The 15,677-nt window shown below is 56.7% G+C and overlaps 1 protein-coding gene across 1 annotated transcript in view; it reads left to right on the top strand.

Annotated features, from left to right (window-relative positions):
- PKD1L1 (polycystin 1 like 1, transient receptor potential channel interacting) overlaps positions 1–15,677 on the top strand; it is an 84,066-nt gene that overhangs the window by 44,665 nt on the left and 23,724 nt on the right. The window contains exons 27-38 of the mRNA XM_047694726.1: positions 62–216; positions 1,382–1,482; positions 5,224–5,416; positions 5,916–5,999; positions 7,670–7,877; positions 8,907–9,013; positions 9,651–9,873; positions 11,529–11,702; positions 12,480–12,599; positions 12,688–12,757; positions 13,097–13,143; positions 14,132–14,285. Coding sequence (XP_047550682.1) covers positions 62–216; positions 1,382–1,482; positions 5,224–5,416; positions 5,916–5,999; positions 7,670–7,877; positions 8,907–9,013; positions 9,651–9,873; positions 11,529–11,702; positions 12,480–12,599; positions 12,688–12,757; positions 13,097–13,143; positions 14,132–14,285 — 1,636 coding nt within the window. The remainder of the gene's footprint in view (positions 1–61; positions 217–1,381; positions 1,483–5,223; positions 5,417–5,915; positions 6,000–7,669; positions 7,878–8,906; positions 9,014–9,650; positions 9,874–11,528; positions 11,703–12,479; positions 12,600–12,687; positions 12,758–13,096; positions 13,144–14,131; positions 14,286–15,677) is intronic.

Below are 15,677 nucleotides of genomic sequence, written 5' to 3'. Positions count from 1 at the left end.
CGTGGGCTGTGCCAGCTGGCTTTTCCTGCCTTCGCTGACCTTGCTTTCCATTTGGGGACAGGATAACAGGAATAAGACGACGTTTGTGCTGTTCCGGGATAGAGTGAATGTTCATCAGATCGTCGGGCGTTCCGCAAACGCCCAGGAATCTCTGCACATAAGGATAGAATTTTCTAGGCCCGTCTCGAGAGCTTTCCCAGTCATGCTGCTGGTAAGGTGTGTTGTGGGGGGATCGCCACCAGGGGAGCCGGATGGCAACAAGAACGACAACATGATTCATGATAATTGTGAGCATCTCGTGAAAACCAGGGAGTGAAATGCACTGTCCACACAGTCCTGAGGTTCATGGTCTGATGAAATTACGAGACATAGTCACCTGCTTTATTTCCCTGAGATTGGATTCCTGTCTAGGAAGCTTGTCAGAGTAAGAAACACGGGCGTGTCAGTGATAACACAGGGAGCCTCACTCAGAATCCAGTCCTCCTCCAGTGTAGACCTGGGTCTGAATCCTATTATTTATTTTAAGAAAAAGATGTGTTCAGACTGATGTGTCGGAGGGGACTCCGTAAACGAACCCTCTCTCTCAGCGATGTTGAGTTTGTGAGGCTTGTGCAGGCCCGTTTCATGAACAGATCACGAGGGCGCACTAAGTGAATGCCCACGTGGTTAGGTTTTGGGAATCCTGCGCTGACAGTGCCCGTGGAGGCCACTGGCTCTGAGCTTCGTGGTCCGTCTGGACCAGCCTGGGTTCTGTCGGAGCCTCTCTCCTCCCCTTGGGCCACCTGACAATGCTTCCCTCTGTCCCACTGCCCGGCTCAGGTGGCCCCCAGCCAGGTGGCCTTCTGCAGGGGGACGTCTGCACCGTGTGCACTGTGTCTCCCTGTACTGTTGGCTACACCCTCCTCCTGCCGCATGAGCCGAACCCTTCTCTGGAGCAAATGTCTTTTCTCCATTGGATTTTCCCTTCATTCTTTAAGTCACGCAGACAAAGGTCAGTTGGTCCCGACCAGGTTCGCAGGGACTACGCTGCTCTCACGGTCCGCCACCTGCCCATTCTGGCCGCTCGCATGTACCGCGAGTGGGTCACTCTGACCAGTGGGGGCGTCTGCCTTAGCGGCCGCCTTCCCAAGCACATGGGGCCACGCGGTGTTGTTCCCGCAGGCTGCGTGGTGACCATTCCTGCTCCGTCCTGAAGTTCCTAGTCCGTGATGAGTGAGGAGTGACAGTGTCATGTGGCCCTTGTCGAAAGCCCACTGATGCCATGGGTCCCAGCCTGTGTCCTTGTCACCAGAAGGATGTTTGCTCAAAACCCTATGACTGAGGTCTTTGGGCGGAAACAACTAAGAGGACTAGACACTGTTGCTTTGTTTTACCGTCCCAGGTTCTCCGAGCAGCCGACTCCTTCTGACTTCCTCATGAAGAAAGTCTACGTCTGGGACCAGCAGACGGTGCACCTGTATGTACCTGCTGGTCCTCTGAGAGGTCAGTGGGCAAGGCCCCATAATGTTTACATTTGTTTTTATTTTGTTACGATTTCACTTATTTATTGGAAAGAGAGAGAGAGCAGGGAGGGGCATAGCGGGAGGGAGAAAGGCTCCAAGTCAGACTCCACACCAAGAGCAGAGACTGAAGTGGGGCTCGATCCCACGACCTGAGCCGATCACGACCCTGGCCGGGACCAAGAGTCAGACGCTCAGCCGACCTCACCGCCCAGGCGTGCCTGGTGCCACAATTTGTAGTTGTTCGCGTGATGACATGCGCTGTAAGAAGGTGGGCACGGATAGCAGTGACTTTCCTCACTTGTGGTGGAGACAGGAAGCCACGTCCGAGCAGGTGGACCCGTCTCGGCACAGCCTGACCACGGTCGTCTCCGCACCGGCACCTTCCCGGCGGCTCCCCACGGTCCTGCTGCTATCCTGCATTGCCTCCCTTCCTCACGTCCAACCCCCCCTGCCCCGCTGGCCTTCAGCGTTCCACTTTGGCCTATTTGGGGCACCTTCCCCAAAGGTCTCTGCTGACCCGAGGTCTCTGCTGACCGCTCCTCTGACACCTGTGTCTGCCCCTCCTGTTGGCCGCTCCGCTGCCTGGGGTCAGCAGCTGTGACTCCAGGGCCTTCCCGCAGCCCACACCAGGGTCTCTGTTCTCCCCCGAAGGCAACAAACAGGTAGTGTGCTTCGGGGCGGGGATCCCAGTAGCATCAACACGCAGCTCCGGCTGATTCTGCGGGCTGTGGTCCTTGCACGGGGACGGCTCCTGGCTCATGCACCTGTCCCCTCTCTCCACATTCGTACGGGATGTGATGCTTCCTCTGAGAACCCGTCCTGCTGAGCCCTTCCTTTCTTTTCAAAATGGACAAATCAAACTCAGATTCTCAGTGGCAGTTTATTTCTTTTAAAAGATTTTATTTAGGGGCGCCTGGGTGGCTCAGTTGGTTAAGCCTCTGCCTTCAGCTCAGGTCATGATCCCAGGGTCCTGGGATGGAGCCCCGCATCCGGCTCTCTGCTCATCAGGGAGCCTGCTTCCCCCCATCTCTCTGCCTGCCTCTCTGCCTGCTTGTGATCTTTGTCTGTCAAATAAATAAATAAAATCGGGGGGGGGGGGTTATTTATTTATTTGTTGAGGAGAGAGTTCGAGAGAGCACCAGCAGGGAGAGAGGCAGAGGGAGAGAGAATCTTCAAGCCGAGTCTCTATTGAGCAGGGAGCCCGATGTGGGGCTCGATCCCACGACCCCAGGATTATGACCTGAGCTGAAGGCAGATGCTTAACCACTCATTTGTTTCTGTCAGGTTTTACTTTACATTCTTAGGATACGTCATCCCAAGAGTACGAGGTCAAAACTGCTTGGGTTAGTTCTTTTCGGTGTGGACTTCCGCTGTCAGTTTTATGGACCATTGGGTTTATTGGTTTTTTTCTAAATATGTTTAACATGAAGGGTCACTGTTCTCCATTTGCTTTTTCTGCTTGTTTGCTTGTTTTCAAGATTTTTGTTTGTTTGTTTTTAAGTGGTCTCTACCCCCAATATGGTGCTCGAACTCACAACCCAAAGATCCAGAGTCGCGTGCCCAAACCCCTGAGCCAGCCAGGCACCCATGATCTCCTTTTGTTTTTATCTAATTTTTAAAAAAAAATATGTGAGGCATTTCTGTTGTTCAGATGTCTAAGCCTTATTAAAAAGGCTAAAAAGTGTAGCTACTCAGGGACATGAGAAGAGTCTAGATGCGGTGTTCCAGGATCGAAAGACACACGTGTGTGCAGTTTCCGTAAATGTGGCCAAATTCCATGCCCAGCTCCCCCAGTATGAACACAGGGCCTGTTTCCCCACAGCTTCGCCAACTGACTATGTTTTCAAGATTTTGAATTTTGCCAGATGGTTACTTGAGAAATGGTAGTTTTAATATGCAATATATGTTGTGATATGAGCATTTCTTCATACACTTAAAGGCCTTACCTCCTTTTTTTTTTTTTTGTGAGCGGTCCATATATATCCATTTCTTTCTTGAGTTTATTTTTTCTTGACTCCTACAGTTTCCAACTTCGTTTTTATTGAGCTGTTTTGCTTTGCAAAAGCTTTTTTAAAAAAATAATGTTTATGAACTTTTTAAAAATTACCCTTAGGTTGTGAGTGAGTGCTTGTTAGAAATTCATTCCTATGCCTGGTTATGAGAGAAGATCATTCACATCTATGATTTCTTTTTGTGTCTGCACGGCCCGTGAGCTTGCGTTTAGGTCTCTGATTGATGGTGCTGTAGAGGGTATGAGATGCAGATCTGATTTCCTATTTTTACAAGCTGGTTAGTAGCTACTTGTCCCAACATCGCTTAATAAAAAGTCTTAGGGGCAAGGGGCGTCTGGGTGTCTCGGTCAGTTGAGTGTCCAAGTCTTGGTTTTGCCCCAGGTGATGATCTCAGGGTCATGGGATCAAGCCCCACGTCGGGCTCTGTGCCCAGCACGGAGTCTGCTGGAGATTTTCTCTTCCTCTCCTTCTACCCCTCCCCCCACTCTCTCTCAAATAAATAAATACATCTTTTTAAAAATCTTTAAAAAAAAGTCTTAGGGACAATTTTTTAAAATTTTTTAATAAACATATAATGTGTTTTTATCCCCAGAGGTACAGGTCTGTGACTCACCAGGTTTACACATTTCACAGCACTCACCATAGCACACACCCTCCCCAATGTCCATAACCCCACCCCCCCCTCTCCCGTCCCCACTCCCCCCAGCAACCCTCAGTCTGTTTTTTGAGATTGAATCTTTTATGGTTTGTCTCCCTCCCGATCCCATCTTGCTTCATTTACTCTTCTCCTACCCCCTTAACCCCCCATGTTGCATCTCCTCTCCCTCATATCAGGGAGATCATATTATAGTTGTCTTTCTCTGATTGACTTATTTCGCTAAGCATGATACCCTCTAGTTCCATCCACGTCGTCGCAAATGGCAAGATTTCATTTCTTTTGATGGCTGCATAGTATTCCATTGTGTATATATACCACATCTTCTTTATCCATTCGTCTGTAGATGGACATCTAGGTTCTTTCCATAGTTTGGCGATTGTGGACATTGCTGCTATAAACATTCGGGTGCACGTGCCCCTTTGGATCACTACGTTTTTTAGGGTAAATACCCAGTAGTGCAATTGCTGGGTCATAGGGTAGCTCTATTTTCAGTTTTTTGAGGAATCTCCACACTGTTTTCCAGAGTGGCTGCACCAGCCTGCATTCTCTTAGGGAAAAATTTTTAAATAAATGGAATGTCAAATATTTTTCCTTCTAAACATAAAAAGTTACTCCCAAGTGATAGACTAACAATGCACAGTCACTGTGCTGTCCTCATGGGGACCACACAGACCCAGGATCGGCAGCCGGCTGACAGGCCAAGGAGAAGCAGGAAGGGGCTGTGTGGAGCTGGGGGAGCTGCCTCCGGGGTCCTGTGTCTCCTGGCCAGGGGGTGGCCCGTTCAGGGTGTCCAGAGGGTGCTGGCATGTAAGCAAACATATCTCACACTCTGCCAGCCCCCATGAAAATCGGCAGTGGGGGGCCTGCCTGGACCCATTTGCCTCGCAGTTTCTGTGCCCTGGGAGAGGCAGTGCCAGAGGGCCTCTCCCTTACCCCACCAGCCTCTCCTCTGCCAGCCCTGCCCCCTGCCCTGCTGCCCACTGCTCTGGCCCCCTGGGAATACATTACGTCTTTCTGCAAATTTCAGGTGTGTTTGTTTTTCCCTCTTTAGACACCCACTTGGGATATTTATCCTTACTGGACGCTGACTACGACAGAAGCCCTCCAAACAAACATTTCGCACAGGCAGTGAACTACACGGTGTGTTTCCAGTGGGTGCGGTGCCTCTTCTGGGAAGAGAGGGAGTGGAAATCCACAGGCTTCTCTCCACAGCCAGGAATATCTCCGGAGAAAGTGAGCTGCAGGTACAGACGTACTGTTGAGGACAAACTGGAGACTTTTAGAAGTTCACTGTACTTTCTTCCGCGTGGGGCCCGGTGCCTGGCCTCCCTGGCCCCCAGTCTCTGTGAAAACGGCCGCAGTACCTGGTTCGTGTGCCCGCCCCGTCTGCGGGCCCGGCTCCCTCCGGGCTGCAGCCTCTCGGAGAGCAGGGTCTGGCTTTCCAGGGCTCTTGTGCTCCCGCCGAGGCGACGGCTGTAGACGTCTGTTGGAACGCGCCCGTGGGTGGACGGTGGTGCCGTGTCTGGTTGGTGGCCGCATGACTGCCCACAGCGGGGCTGGGCTTACACCTGCCGGGCTCTGGGCTGACCCAGACCGTGCACCGTGTGCACACTGAGCCGTCCCGTGAGGTTAGAATGACTAGAACCCGTCAGCCTTTCTGCCCCTCCTTTAACCCGCATACGTGACGCGGTAGCCGCCGCTCTTGGCACACGTTTGGCGTCCTAACCCGTGCCTCCCTCCCAGCTATGACCGCCTCGCGCCGGCGTCTGTGACGAGAAGAAGCCTGAATGCCACCTTTTCAATGAGTGACGTTTCCAAGTGGCAGAGGTGAGTTCCGTTTTCTAGATCACGGATGCGTGAAACCCATGTCACCTGTTACTGTTTTGAGTTTTGGAATCTTCTCTGTCTGTCTGTCCATCCCTACATCCATGGACAGAAGACACAAAGCCCGAGAAAGACAGCATACGTCCCATCCAGCTCGGCTTCGGTTCACCGGGACCCTAGTCGGTGGGCACTCACTGGGGCAGTCTCGTCAGCGAGGACACGGTGTGTGCCCTCCTGGTTTGTGCGTTTTCATAGCTCCCTCTTCCTCTTCAAAAGTCCCCTTTTAGCTGCTTTTTCTAACCCACGACCCCAGGATCAAGAATCACACACTCTTCTACTGAGCCAGCCAGGCGCCCCAAAAGTGTCCCAGTTTAGATAGTGGATTTCAACTCAAGCTTGTTTCTGTGGCACGTGTTTTACACAGAACACGTGTATTTGGATTCTGAACTGTGGGTGAGTAGAGGGTGAGCTTGTGCGGGCAGGAGCCCGCTGCCCAGTCATGCATACGGAGCCCCGACCGGGCTCAGCCACAGCAGACAACGAGTGGGGGTTTGCGGAATGAGTATCGGTGGCAGGGTCAGCATTTCCTGCAGAGCGTTGGGTCTCCCTCATGCTGATGTAGTGGGGAACCTTCCATGCTGTATTACTGAATCAGTTGTCAAAAAGCTGATTGTTTTGTAGACCAGCCAGAGGGTCACTGACACCACAGGTGCTGGGGACAGTGAGGCCACCAGGTGTCCAGCGAGTGGGACTCAGGACAGCTGTTCAACTGTGCTTTCAGATATGACTTGAGGGGGGACAGGCCTTGGGGACACCCAGATAAAAGGCAGTACCTCGAGTCAGGGAGACACAGGTGCATTCTGGGGGACCAGCGTCCCTGTGAAGCACCTGCCCTCGGAAACCCATCAGAGTCCCGTGAGACTCCAGGTCAGGGTCCTGGCACTAGTGACTCGCAGTGGACCCCACTCTGTGGGTCTGGAGGGGTCTGGCCAGCTCCAGTGCCGGGAACAGGAGGCGAGGGCCAGGTGCAGTGGGGAGCAGGCAGCCCGACTACGTGGGGCGGGAGGGACGGGGCACGTAGGCAGGGTCTCCAAGAGGGAGGGAGTGTCTGATACGCCCACATGAAGCACATTGTGGACATCGTTCTCCTGAGTCTTCACATAAGCAGCAAGATGGCTGTTCTACCACGTTTCACCAAGAAAGGTCCTCGGAGAGAAGCCCTGAGAGGCTGCCCTGCACGGGCTTCAGATGCAGAAGCTGGTGTCTCACCAGGCGTCTCTGTCTGAGTCCTTATGCCTGAGTTGGCCTCCAGCGGCTCCTTTCCCTGAGGGACTCAGACCTGTCCTAGCATGGGGACGGCAGAGGCCTCGCAGCCCCCTCCACCCTTCCCTGCTTGGTCTCCTGCCCCAGTAAGAGTCTACTTTCTCCTCGCAGTTACGAGACAGACAAGCATGTACAAACGTATCAGTGGAGACCAGCGTGGGCTTCTCTGTGTGTGTGAGCATGTGGGTGTGCTTGTGGGTGTGCGTGCGTGTGAGCGTGTGGGTGTGCTTGTGGGTGTGCATGCATGCGAGTGTGCGTGCATGTGAGCCAGCGTTGAGGGGCATTGGTTAGTCTTTGCCCGAATGTTTATTTCTATAATTCACCACTTGTTCCTCTCCTCTCATTTACAGACGCCCGGAGAACCTGCTTCCCAGCATTTTGATTGTCGTTTTTACGGTGCTCTACACACTTCTGGTTACTAAAAGCAGACGTGAAGATTTTCAGGAGAAGGAGAAAGCTGGTTACATTTTTCTGCAAGAAGATGCTCCTCCCGGCCATCAGCTGTACGCACTTGTCGTGGACACAGGCTTCCGGTCCCCTGCCCGCTGCACTGCCAAGGTAAGTGGGTCATCCTGGCACTCGCACTCTGTGGTGTGCAAGGTTGTGGATGGCGTGAGTGACGGCCCCGACATGCCCCACGTGGAGACTGACCTTCCCAGCTGCCCCATCTTCCTCCATGCAGAGTCGGGGGCTCCTTTCCCCCACCGTGCACGCCCTCGTGCCTGCCAGTGCGAGCCCTCCTTGTCCTCGGGGCCACCCCCCAAGCCTCGGCCCCTCCACCTTCTCCATGGAGAGCAGCCAGCACGTCCAGCCCCGTGTGAGGCAGACGGACAGACGAGAGCATGCGGCTACAGCTGGAGCTGGGCATCACGGGGCAGGACGGGAGGAAAAGGGGCCATTCCACAAGATACTGGGGGACCGTGGCTTTTCCTGTGGAAGAAAGCCCTAGTAAACCCCTACTTCATGTTACACTCCAAAGCAGCTCCACAGACTGGAGACTTGCAGACTAAAACAAAGTTTAGAAACTTCTCGAAGAAAATGCGTGCTCTGCGATGGGGAAGGATTTTAAAAACTGGAAATAAATAAGGAACTTTCCTAAATGAAAGATTGATCGTGTGTTTCTGGGCCACAGAACCCACCCCGGTGGGGAGTCGTGAACCCTGCGCAGCTGGGAAAGTGTGTCTGCAGGCACCTCATCTAGCCGGTCATGGTCACAGCCCCCGGAGGGCCCTCAGGCCTTCCCCGTCTCCGTCTGAGCCGAGGAAGGAGGATGCGCCCACTGTCTGTCTGCTCCCTCCTGAGACCAACACATGCCCTAGGCCCTAGGGAATCCGAGTTGCCATCTGGCTCTTCTAGATCAAATACGTAGAAATCTGGCCAGCCTGGCAGGACAGGTGCTCTTTCCCGGGCCTCTGCTGGGGAAGCATGGGAGGGGCCATGCAGGGACACGACTGGGTGTCCCCTTGGTCCCTCGGGCTGGAAGGCTCTGGAAAGGCTGGGGGAGCTGGCAGGCAATACCCCTTTCTGACTCAGCTTAGTGTTTTGTGTCCAGAATCTCAAACCCCTACCTTGTGTTTTTGTCTCGAGGTTTACATCGTTCTACGTGGTGAGAACGGGTCTTCAGAACCCAGAGAACTCTATTGTCTGGAGAAGCCCCTGTTCGAAAGGAATTCCAGACACACTTTCATCCTGAGGTGAGCAAGGCCCATCCCACTGGTGTGGCTCTGTGCACAGACGGTCTTACGAAGTCGTTCACAGTGCTGTTGGATGTAGATTCGTGCGGGAGTGTGCGAGGGGGTGCTCGTTTACACGTGGGGGTGCTCAGATGGCACGGTGCTGCTCAGCTAATTTGGGTCCCCCTACATTGGGAAGAGCAAGGACCCGTGGCCGTGCAAAGACCATAGTGTGGCTGGACGGGGAGGGGCCACTTCCCAGGAGTCCAAGTGGTTCAGACAATGGGGAGAAGCTACACTAAATGCTTTTCTCCTGGAGAACCTCGTGTACGGTCTGTGTCGGTCTGGGTCCTATCTTCACTAAGGATAGGTGAGCTCCAGACTCGTCCGCACCGGACACAGATGTGTGAGGGAGCTGGGGCGGACGGGGCTCTAGGGGCTGGCGGGCGTGGAGTAGAGCGCGGGATTACTGACCAGCATGGCCGGGGCCTGCGGGAGCTCCCTGTCTGCGCCCCACGCTCCAGAGAGGTCCATGGGTCCTAGCACGTGGCTCGACAGGTCCGAGGTGCCTCCGAGGTTGAGAATTGAGGCTGAGGCTGCCCTGCGGGGCGCCCGCCACCCAGACCCCGTCCTGACTGTGGCTGCTGTGTGTCCTCAGCGCCCCTGCTCTTCTGGGCCCGCTCCGGGGCATCCGCCTCTGGCACGACAGCCGTGGGCCCTCCCCGGCCTGGTACGTGAGCCACGTCATGGTGAGAGAGCTGGGGCCTGGGCCCAGGAGCAGCTGGCTCTTCCCCGCCGAGTGCTGGCTGGCCGCAAGCAGGGACGACGGCCGTGTGGAGCGGGAGCTGGGCTGCCTGCGCCGGGGCCTCGGCTTCTGGAAGGTAGGTGGCCGGCCGGCCGGCTGCGATGCCGGCGCTGCTTCTCCCTGCGGCTGTTTCCCTAAACCGCACTGCAGCTGGCGTCAAGGTGGCCGTGCCGTCAACGGGGCGTCGGGGGGGCCAGCGCGGGAGAGGATGAGTCCCCCTTCAGGGACTGCTGCAGGGACGTAATAACACTCGTATAATTTACTGTTGCCCGAGGTCTGCGGGGTCCAGAAGGCCACTAGGTAAGGATGGCAGCGCCCTGTGCATCCTGAACCCCAAGATGGCCAGGCAGCCGTACGAGCGTGACCTGGGGGCTGAATGCACACGATCAAGAGCAAGGACAGGACCAAGAATCTCACCAAACACCCATGAGACTCGCTCTACCCGCGTCCCCGATCTTCCAGGAGAGAGTTTGGTCCAGTCAGGATGACACTTAGGCATTTTACACTTAAGGCGAATTGTCCCCGTGACTTTTCTGTAGACTCATCACTGAAGGGCCGGGTGTGCGAGCTGGACGTGGTGGTTCTCTTTCCTGTAGTCGTAGAGACACCTCGACGGGGACTTTGTGTTCCCAGAGCCTAGTTTCGCAGCTGGTCTCAGGCGGGCGGAGGCCAGGGAGGGCTGGTGTCCTCCCACGTCACCATATCCTTCTTTCCAGCGTGTCCCTGTTGCCACCTGTCATGGGCGAGAGGGCCGGGCTCACCACGTGGGCACTGCCGACAGAGTAAGACAATGACCATGGGCGCGGGCAGTGTGGAAAGTCTTCAGCCCCGCACAGCTGAGGGCCTGGCTTGGCCGGCACCTTCCCTCAGACCAGTGTCTGTGCGCGATCATGACGGACAAAACAGTCGCGCTCATTCTCCAGCTGTTCTGCTTGAGAACTTGTGGGGAGAAGTCTGTACGTGTTAGTCCTGAGACCACCTGTTGGCCAGTCCATTGACGAAGATACATTCTTTTTTTGGTTCTAAAGATTTCATTTATCCATTTGAGGGAGAGAGTGAGAGAGAGCATGAGAGGGGAGAGGTCAGAGGGAGAAGCAGACACCCTGTGGAGCTGGGAGCCCGATGCGGGACTCAATCCCGGGACTCTGGGATCATGCCCTGAGCCAAAAGCAGTCACCCTACCGACTGAGCCGCATCCTGAAGATATATTCTCATCTCGTTAAACCTGTTTTCCCCGGATTTGCCTCTGTGTTCTAATGCTCATCGCGGTTTTTCTAGAATAGCGTTGAGCACCGAGCACTCCTCAGGTTGAACTGAACCTTTTGTACCCAGCGCGATTCTGTAGGTGGCGAGCTGCCCGCCATGTGGCCGTCCCCGCAGGGCTGCTGAGGACACCCAGGGCCAGGCACGCTCCCGGCCCGCAGTGCGCTCAGAGCCCAGTGAAAATCACCTGTGTTGCGGGCAGCGTGCTGGGAACGGGGAGGGCTTGTAGACAGAGGCTCCGCGGGGCAGGGCGTGAAGATGCTCGGGGGTGAGACGGGAGAGGCAGAGGGACAGCTTGTCCCAGAGCCGCGGGTGCCCCAGCGCAGGTCCAGGGTGCCGAGTGAGGGCCTGGGAGGCCCAGCGACGGGCCGACGAGCTGACAAGCTAGTGGCATCGCCCAGAGAATCACTGCCTGCCCACCCAGAGTTCTCGCCGTTGGTCCAGCGTCTCTCTCCCGGTCTGTTTCAGCTCTTGTATTCCAAGTTCACGGAGTATCTGGAGGATTTCCACATCTGGGCCTCTGTGTACAGCCGGCCGTCCCCCAGCGGCTTCCCGCACACCGCGCGCCTCACTGTGGCCTTCGCCTTGCTGTGCACGTACGCCTGTCTCGCCGCCCTGCTCACAGCGGCAGGACCAGAGCAGGTGGGAGGCCCTGGATTCTCCTGGAAGCGGCTTCCGCTTCCCAGACTGGCCATTGACAGGTTCTCAGCCCTGGCATTAGCAAAACTCACAGTCCTGGCAGAAAGTTTCCAAGTCGGGGGAGGGAGCCCAGTGCCTTGAGTGCCACAGAGGGGAGGCTGGCCTGGACGGAGCCAGGGGTGGGGGGGCGGGGGCCGACACAGGCCTCCCTCCTTGATCTCTGCCATGCAGAGCTCGCGCCCTCCTGCCACGGAGTGTGACTTCTCCAGAGTGAGCAGTCTGGACTGTCCCCAGAGCACACTCCTGGATTTTTTTTTTTTTCTAAAGTTGGCAGTTATTTCAAATTTGAAAAATCCTCTGGCCAGATAAATCTGTGCAGGCAGCAAGAATCTGAAAGGCAGGGTCCAGCTAGGACAGGAACAGGGCGAGGTCCTGAACTTGCCCTCCCCTCTGGGGTGGACCCTTTGTCTGATCTTCTCTGCTCATGTTGGGGACATAGAATGTGTCTGGGACACGGACACCTTCTCATCAGATCGTGGCAAGGACTCAGCCAGGGGCGCAGGAAGCTTGCCCAGCAGGAAGTGGGCACGCAGCACACGTTCGTTCAACCTGGAGAGACGTGTATTTTAGAAAAACAGAAGGATTCCTTACAAGTTTCCATTGTTTCCAAGGGTTCAGGGAGACAGAGCTTTGGTTAAACACAGGGTACCCGTTTACCTTAAAGACCTCGGTGACTACAGCGGACGCATTCCCCGTGTCCTCACTGCTGTCTTCCTACAGCTCCCATGGGCTCTCGGCACCCCGGATGCCACCGCTGGGTCCTTCCAGACAGGGCTCCTGTGCTCGCTGCTGGCTGCTCCCGGGGCACAGCTCCTGTCGCTGCTCCTGAGGCTCAGCCAGGTACGGGGCGACCCATCCACATGCCCTGCTGGCCTGGGTCCTCCACACAGTAGCATACCCGCCCCCAGCAGCCTCCTTCCTTCTGCAGGAAGCCAGCAGGCTGTTCCGTGCGCAGCCCTGCCTGCCCCTGAGAAGAGCGCCGGCCGAGGCAGCTCAGGGTAAGTGTGTGTTTAGAAAAAGCCTGGAAGGTGTTTCCTGTTCGTTTACAAACCACAGCGATGGCTAGTGGTGAAGTCTCCGCCCTCTATCCTGCAGAGGACACCTCGTGTCTCCCGTTCCCCCGTCCCCCGTGTTCGCTGCTGTTCACTGCGAGGACAGCAAGCTTTACTCCGTCCGCGTGAAAGCCTCGCAAGCTGCCGTGCAGCCCATGCCCCGCGGGTGGGCCACACTGACAGCCACGTCCCGTGTCTCAGGGAGGCCTATTTCCTGAGGGAGGCTGTCTCCCAGAGACCCTAGATTCCGCTTTAACGTCATAACTCGGACTTTGTTTAATTCAGGCCTTCACTCCCGCGGGAGTACGGCAGACGCCCACAAGATGCAAGAGGTAAATACAGCTGTGCGTCTCTGTGTCTCTGTGTTTCTCTGTGTCTCTGTGTTTCTCTGTGTCTCTGTGTCTCTGTGTTTCTCTGTGTCTCTGTGTCTCTGTGTTTCTCTGTATCTCTGTGTCTCTGTGTTTCTCTGTGTCTCTGTGTCTCTGTTTCTCTGTGTCTCTGCGTCTCTGTGTCTGTGTTTCTCTGTGTCTCTGCGTCTCTGTGTCTCTGTGTTTCTCTGTGTCTCTGTGTCTCTGTGTTTCTCTGTGTCTCTGTGTTTCTCTGTGTCTCTGTGTTTCTCTGTGTCTCTGTGTCTCTGTGTTTCTCTGTGTCTCTGTGTTTCTCTGTGTCTCTGTGTCTCTGTGTCTCTGCATCTCTGCGTCTCTGTGTCTCTGTGTCTCCCTCGGCCGTGGCCTGGACACGACTGGTCAGGCCCAGGGCGGGGACCCCGAGGGGGACCCCGAGGCCCAGGGCGGATCCTGAGGAGAGATGGGCCTGTTCCCCAGGGAGCTCGAGGCCCGCTGTCAGGAGCCCCAGTGGAGGCCACGCGAGAGGGGTGTGGTTGCTGGTTTGTCCTGATGTGTGGGGGACGTGTGGTCCTTGTGCTTTCCAATCTCCGCCTCCCCACTGAGAGCTCCCGCTTGTACAGGCCTCAGTCCCCTCTACTCCCCTGTGTGGGGCCGCCTCTCTGCCCTGCCACGGTGAGCCTTGCCCGAGCCCTGTGCTGGCAGGTCCAGGTCGGGCTCCCGGAGGGCAGGTGGCATCCAAGTTGGCCGCAGCCATCCCGTCCTTGCCTGTGGGCGCCCTGCCACCCTCTACAGATGCGAGTGAGCTGGTCCCAGGATGGCCCGTGCCTCCTTCCCAGAACCTTCCCCAGCCTGAGGCTCGTGGAGGTCACGGCCCTGCTCCTAAGAAAGCTCGCAAGCCGTGCCGCGAACACGATATGGCAAGGGAACTGCGGGCGCCGAGGTGTTAACCTCACCCCGACATTGTCTCTTCCAGGGCCAGGGCCTCTCGGGGCACGCCAGGGCCCACGGGAGGGCAGCAGGTGGCCGAAGTGCAGGCTGTCCATCCCCAGAGTGGGGGCCCCGCGGAGCTGACCCCGGCCAGCAGGCTCCAAGGGAGAAGGGGACCCACAGCATTCTCCATGTGCAAGGTGACGTTGAGTACAATGCTGGGCCCCTTCTGTATCCTCAGCCGCTGGGTGACACAGGGGTCACCCAGCGGGAGCTGTGTCCGATGAGGCCGGACGCTCTGGTCACATGGACAGCAGGCCCGTCTGAAACAGCCGTGGGTTCGGTTCCCAAGTCCTGACCGTTTCTGCTGTATACGCACGTGGATTTACTCACGTCTTTGAAAAGGTCAGGAATAGGCTTCAGTTGCTGTGGAGCAGCGTGACTTGCGACAGCTTCGGATGAGCCAGTAGCTCAGCGGAGAACCAGTGGGGACGGGGCCCCCAGGGGGCAGCCAAGCCTCCGGTCAGTGCTGTCCAGGGGGGCTGTCTGGGGCTTGGCCGGACAGGTGCGCGTGGCTGCGGGGCCCAGGGCTGCGGGTGCGTGAGCAGTGTACTTCCTGGCTCCCTGTCACCCAGGTTCGGGCGCTGACCGTGGACAGTGCTCCATGGACCGTGGTTGGCGAGGTGGGAAGGGCAGCGGGAGGCAGCCGGGTGTGGCTGGGCTGACCCTCACGGCACCCCATGCACTGGGGTGTGGGGTATAAATCCCCTGGTTTCCGTGTGTGGATGGGACCTGAGATTGGCGGCCTGCAATGCCGGGGCTGGTGGAATGAGGAGGGCACACGCCCTGGGGATGGCACCCCACACTCATGCCCGGCCAGGGTGGGGGGTGGAAGAGCACAAAGGCTCACGCCCCACCGACTGGACATGGGGGAGGTCCTCGAGACAGGACAGTGCCTGAGCTCAGGTGTCCCCGTTGTACGTGCAGCAAGTGTCCTTCCCTTCCCCTGCCCAGCGTCCCCTCCCCGGTGGGTGCTCCTGAGTCTGTGTCAGCTGACCGCTTTCTGCCTCCAGACGGGCCCTGGGGGGTCTTCCTATTGGAGCAATCGCCTGAGAAAGTGGGGCTCCATGACTTCCTCTTGGAGACGTGAAAACAGGCGGGGACCCTCTGATCATGTGCTCAACCCCAGGGGACTCACCCAGCGGAGCCTGCAAGAGGCCGCTGCTGCCACATGGTCCCTCCTCTACGAGCTGTCCTCCCCTCCCCCTGCTCCTCCTTCCCCTCCTCTCTGCTCTTGTCCTCGCCCTCCCCCCTTTCTCACCCTTCCTCCTCCTCTCCTCCCCCTTTTCTCTCCCCTCTCCTCCCCACTCCTCCCCCTCCTCCCCCTCAGCTCCTCCACCTCCTCCCTTGCTCCCCCCATTCCCCCTCCCAACTCCCCCGCCCCCTGACCCCCCCAACCCTTCCGCTTCCTCCCCGCTCCTCCCTCCGTCTCCTTCACGCGCACAGTGGAAACGCTAACCTGTGCCCCGGACTGTGGCATCGGGCTGATGGAGAACACTGAGTGCGAAAAGCACTCTGCCCTAAGGACCTGA

Source organism: Lutra lutra, chromosome 11 (assembly GCF_902655055.1).
Source record: "Lutra lutra chromosome 11, mLutLut1.2, whole genome shotgun sequence".
NCBI lineage: Eukaryota > Metazoa > Chordata > Mammalia > Carnivora > Mustelidae > Lutra > Lutra lutra.
The sequence above is the reverse complement of the archived record's forward strand: the minus strand, read 5'-3'. Positions and strand labels throughout refer to the sequence as shown.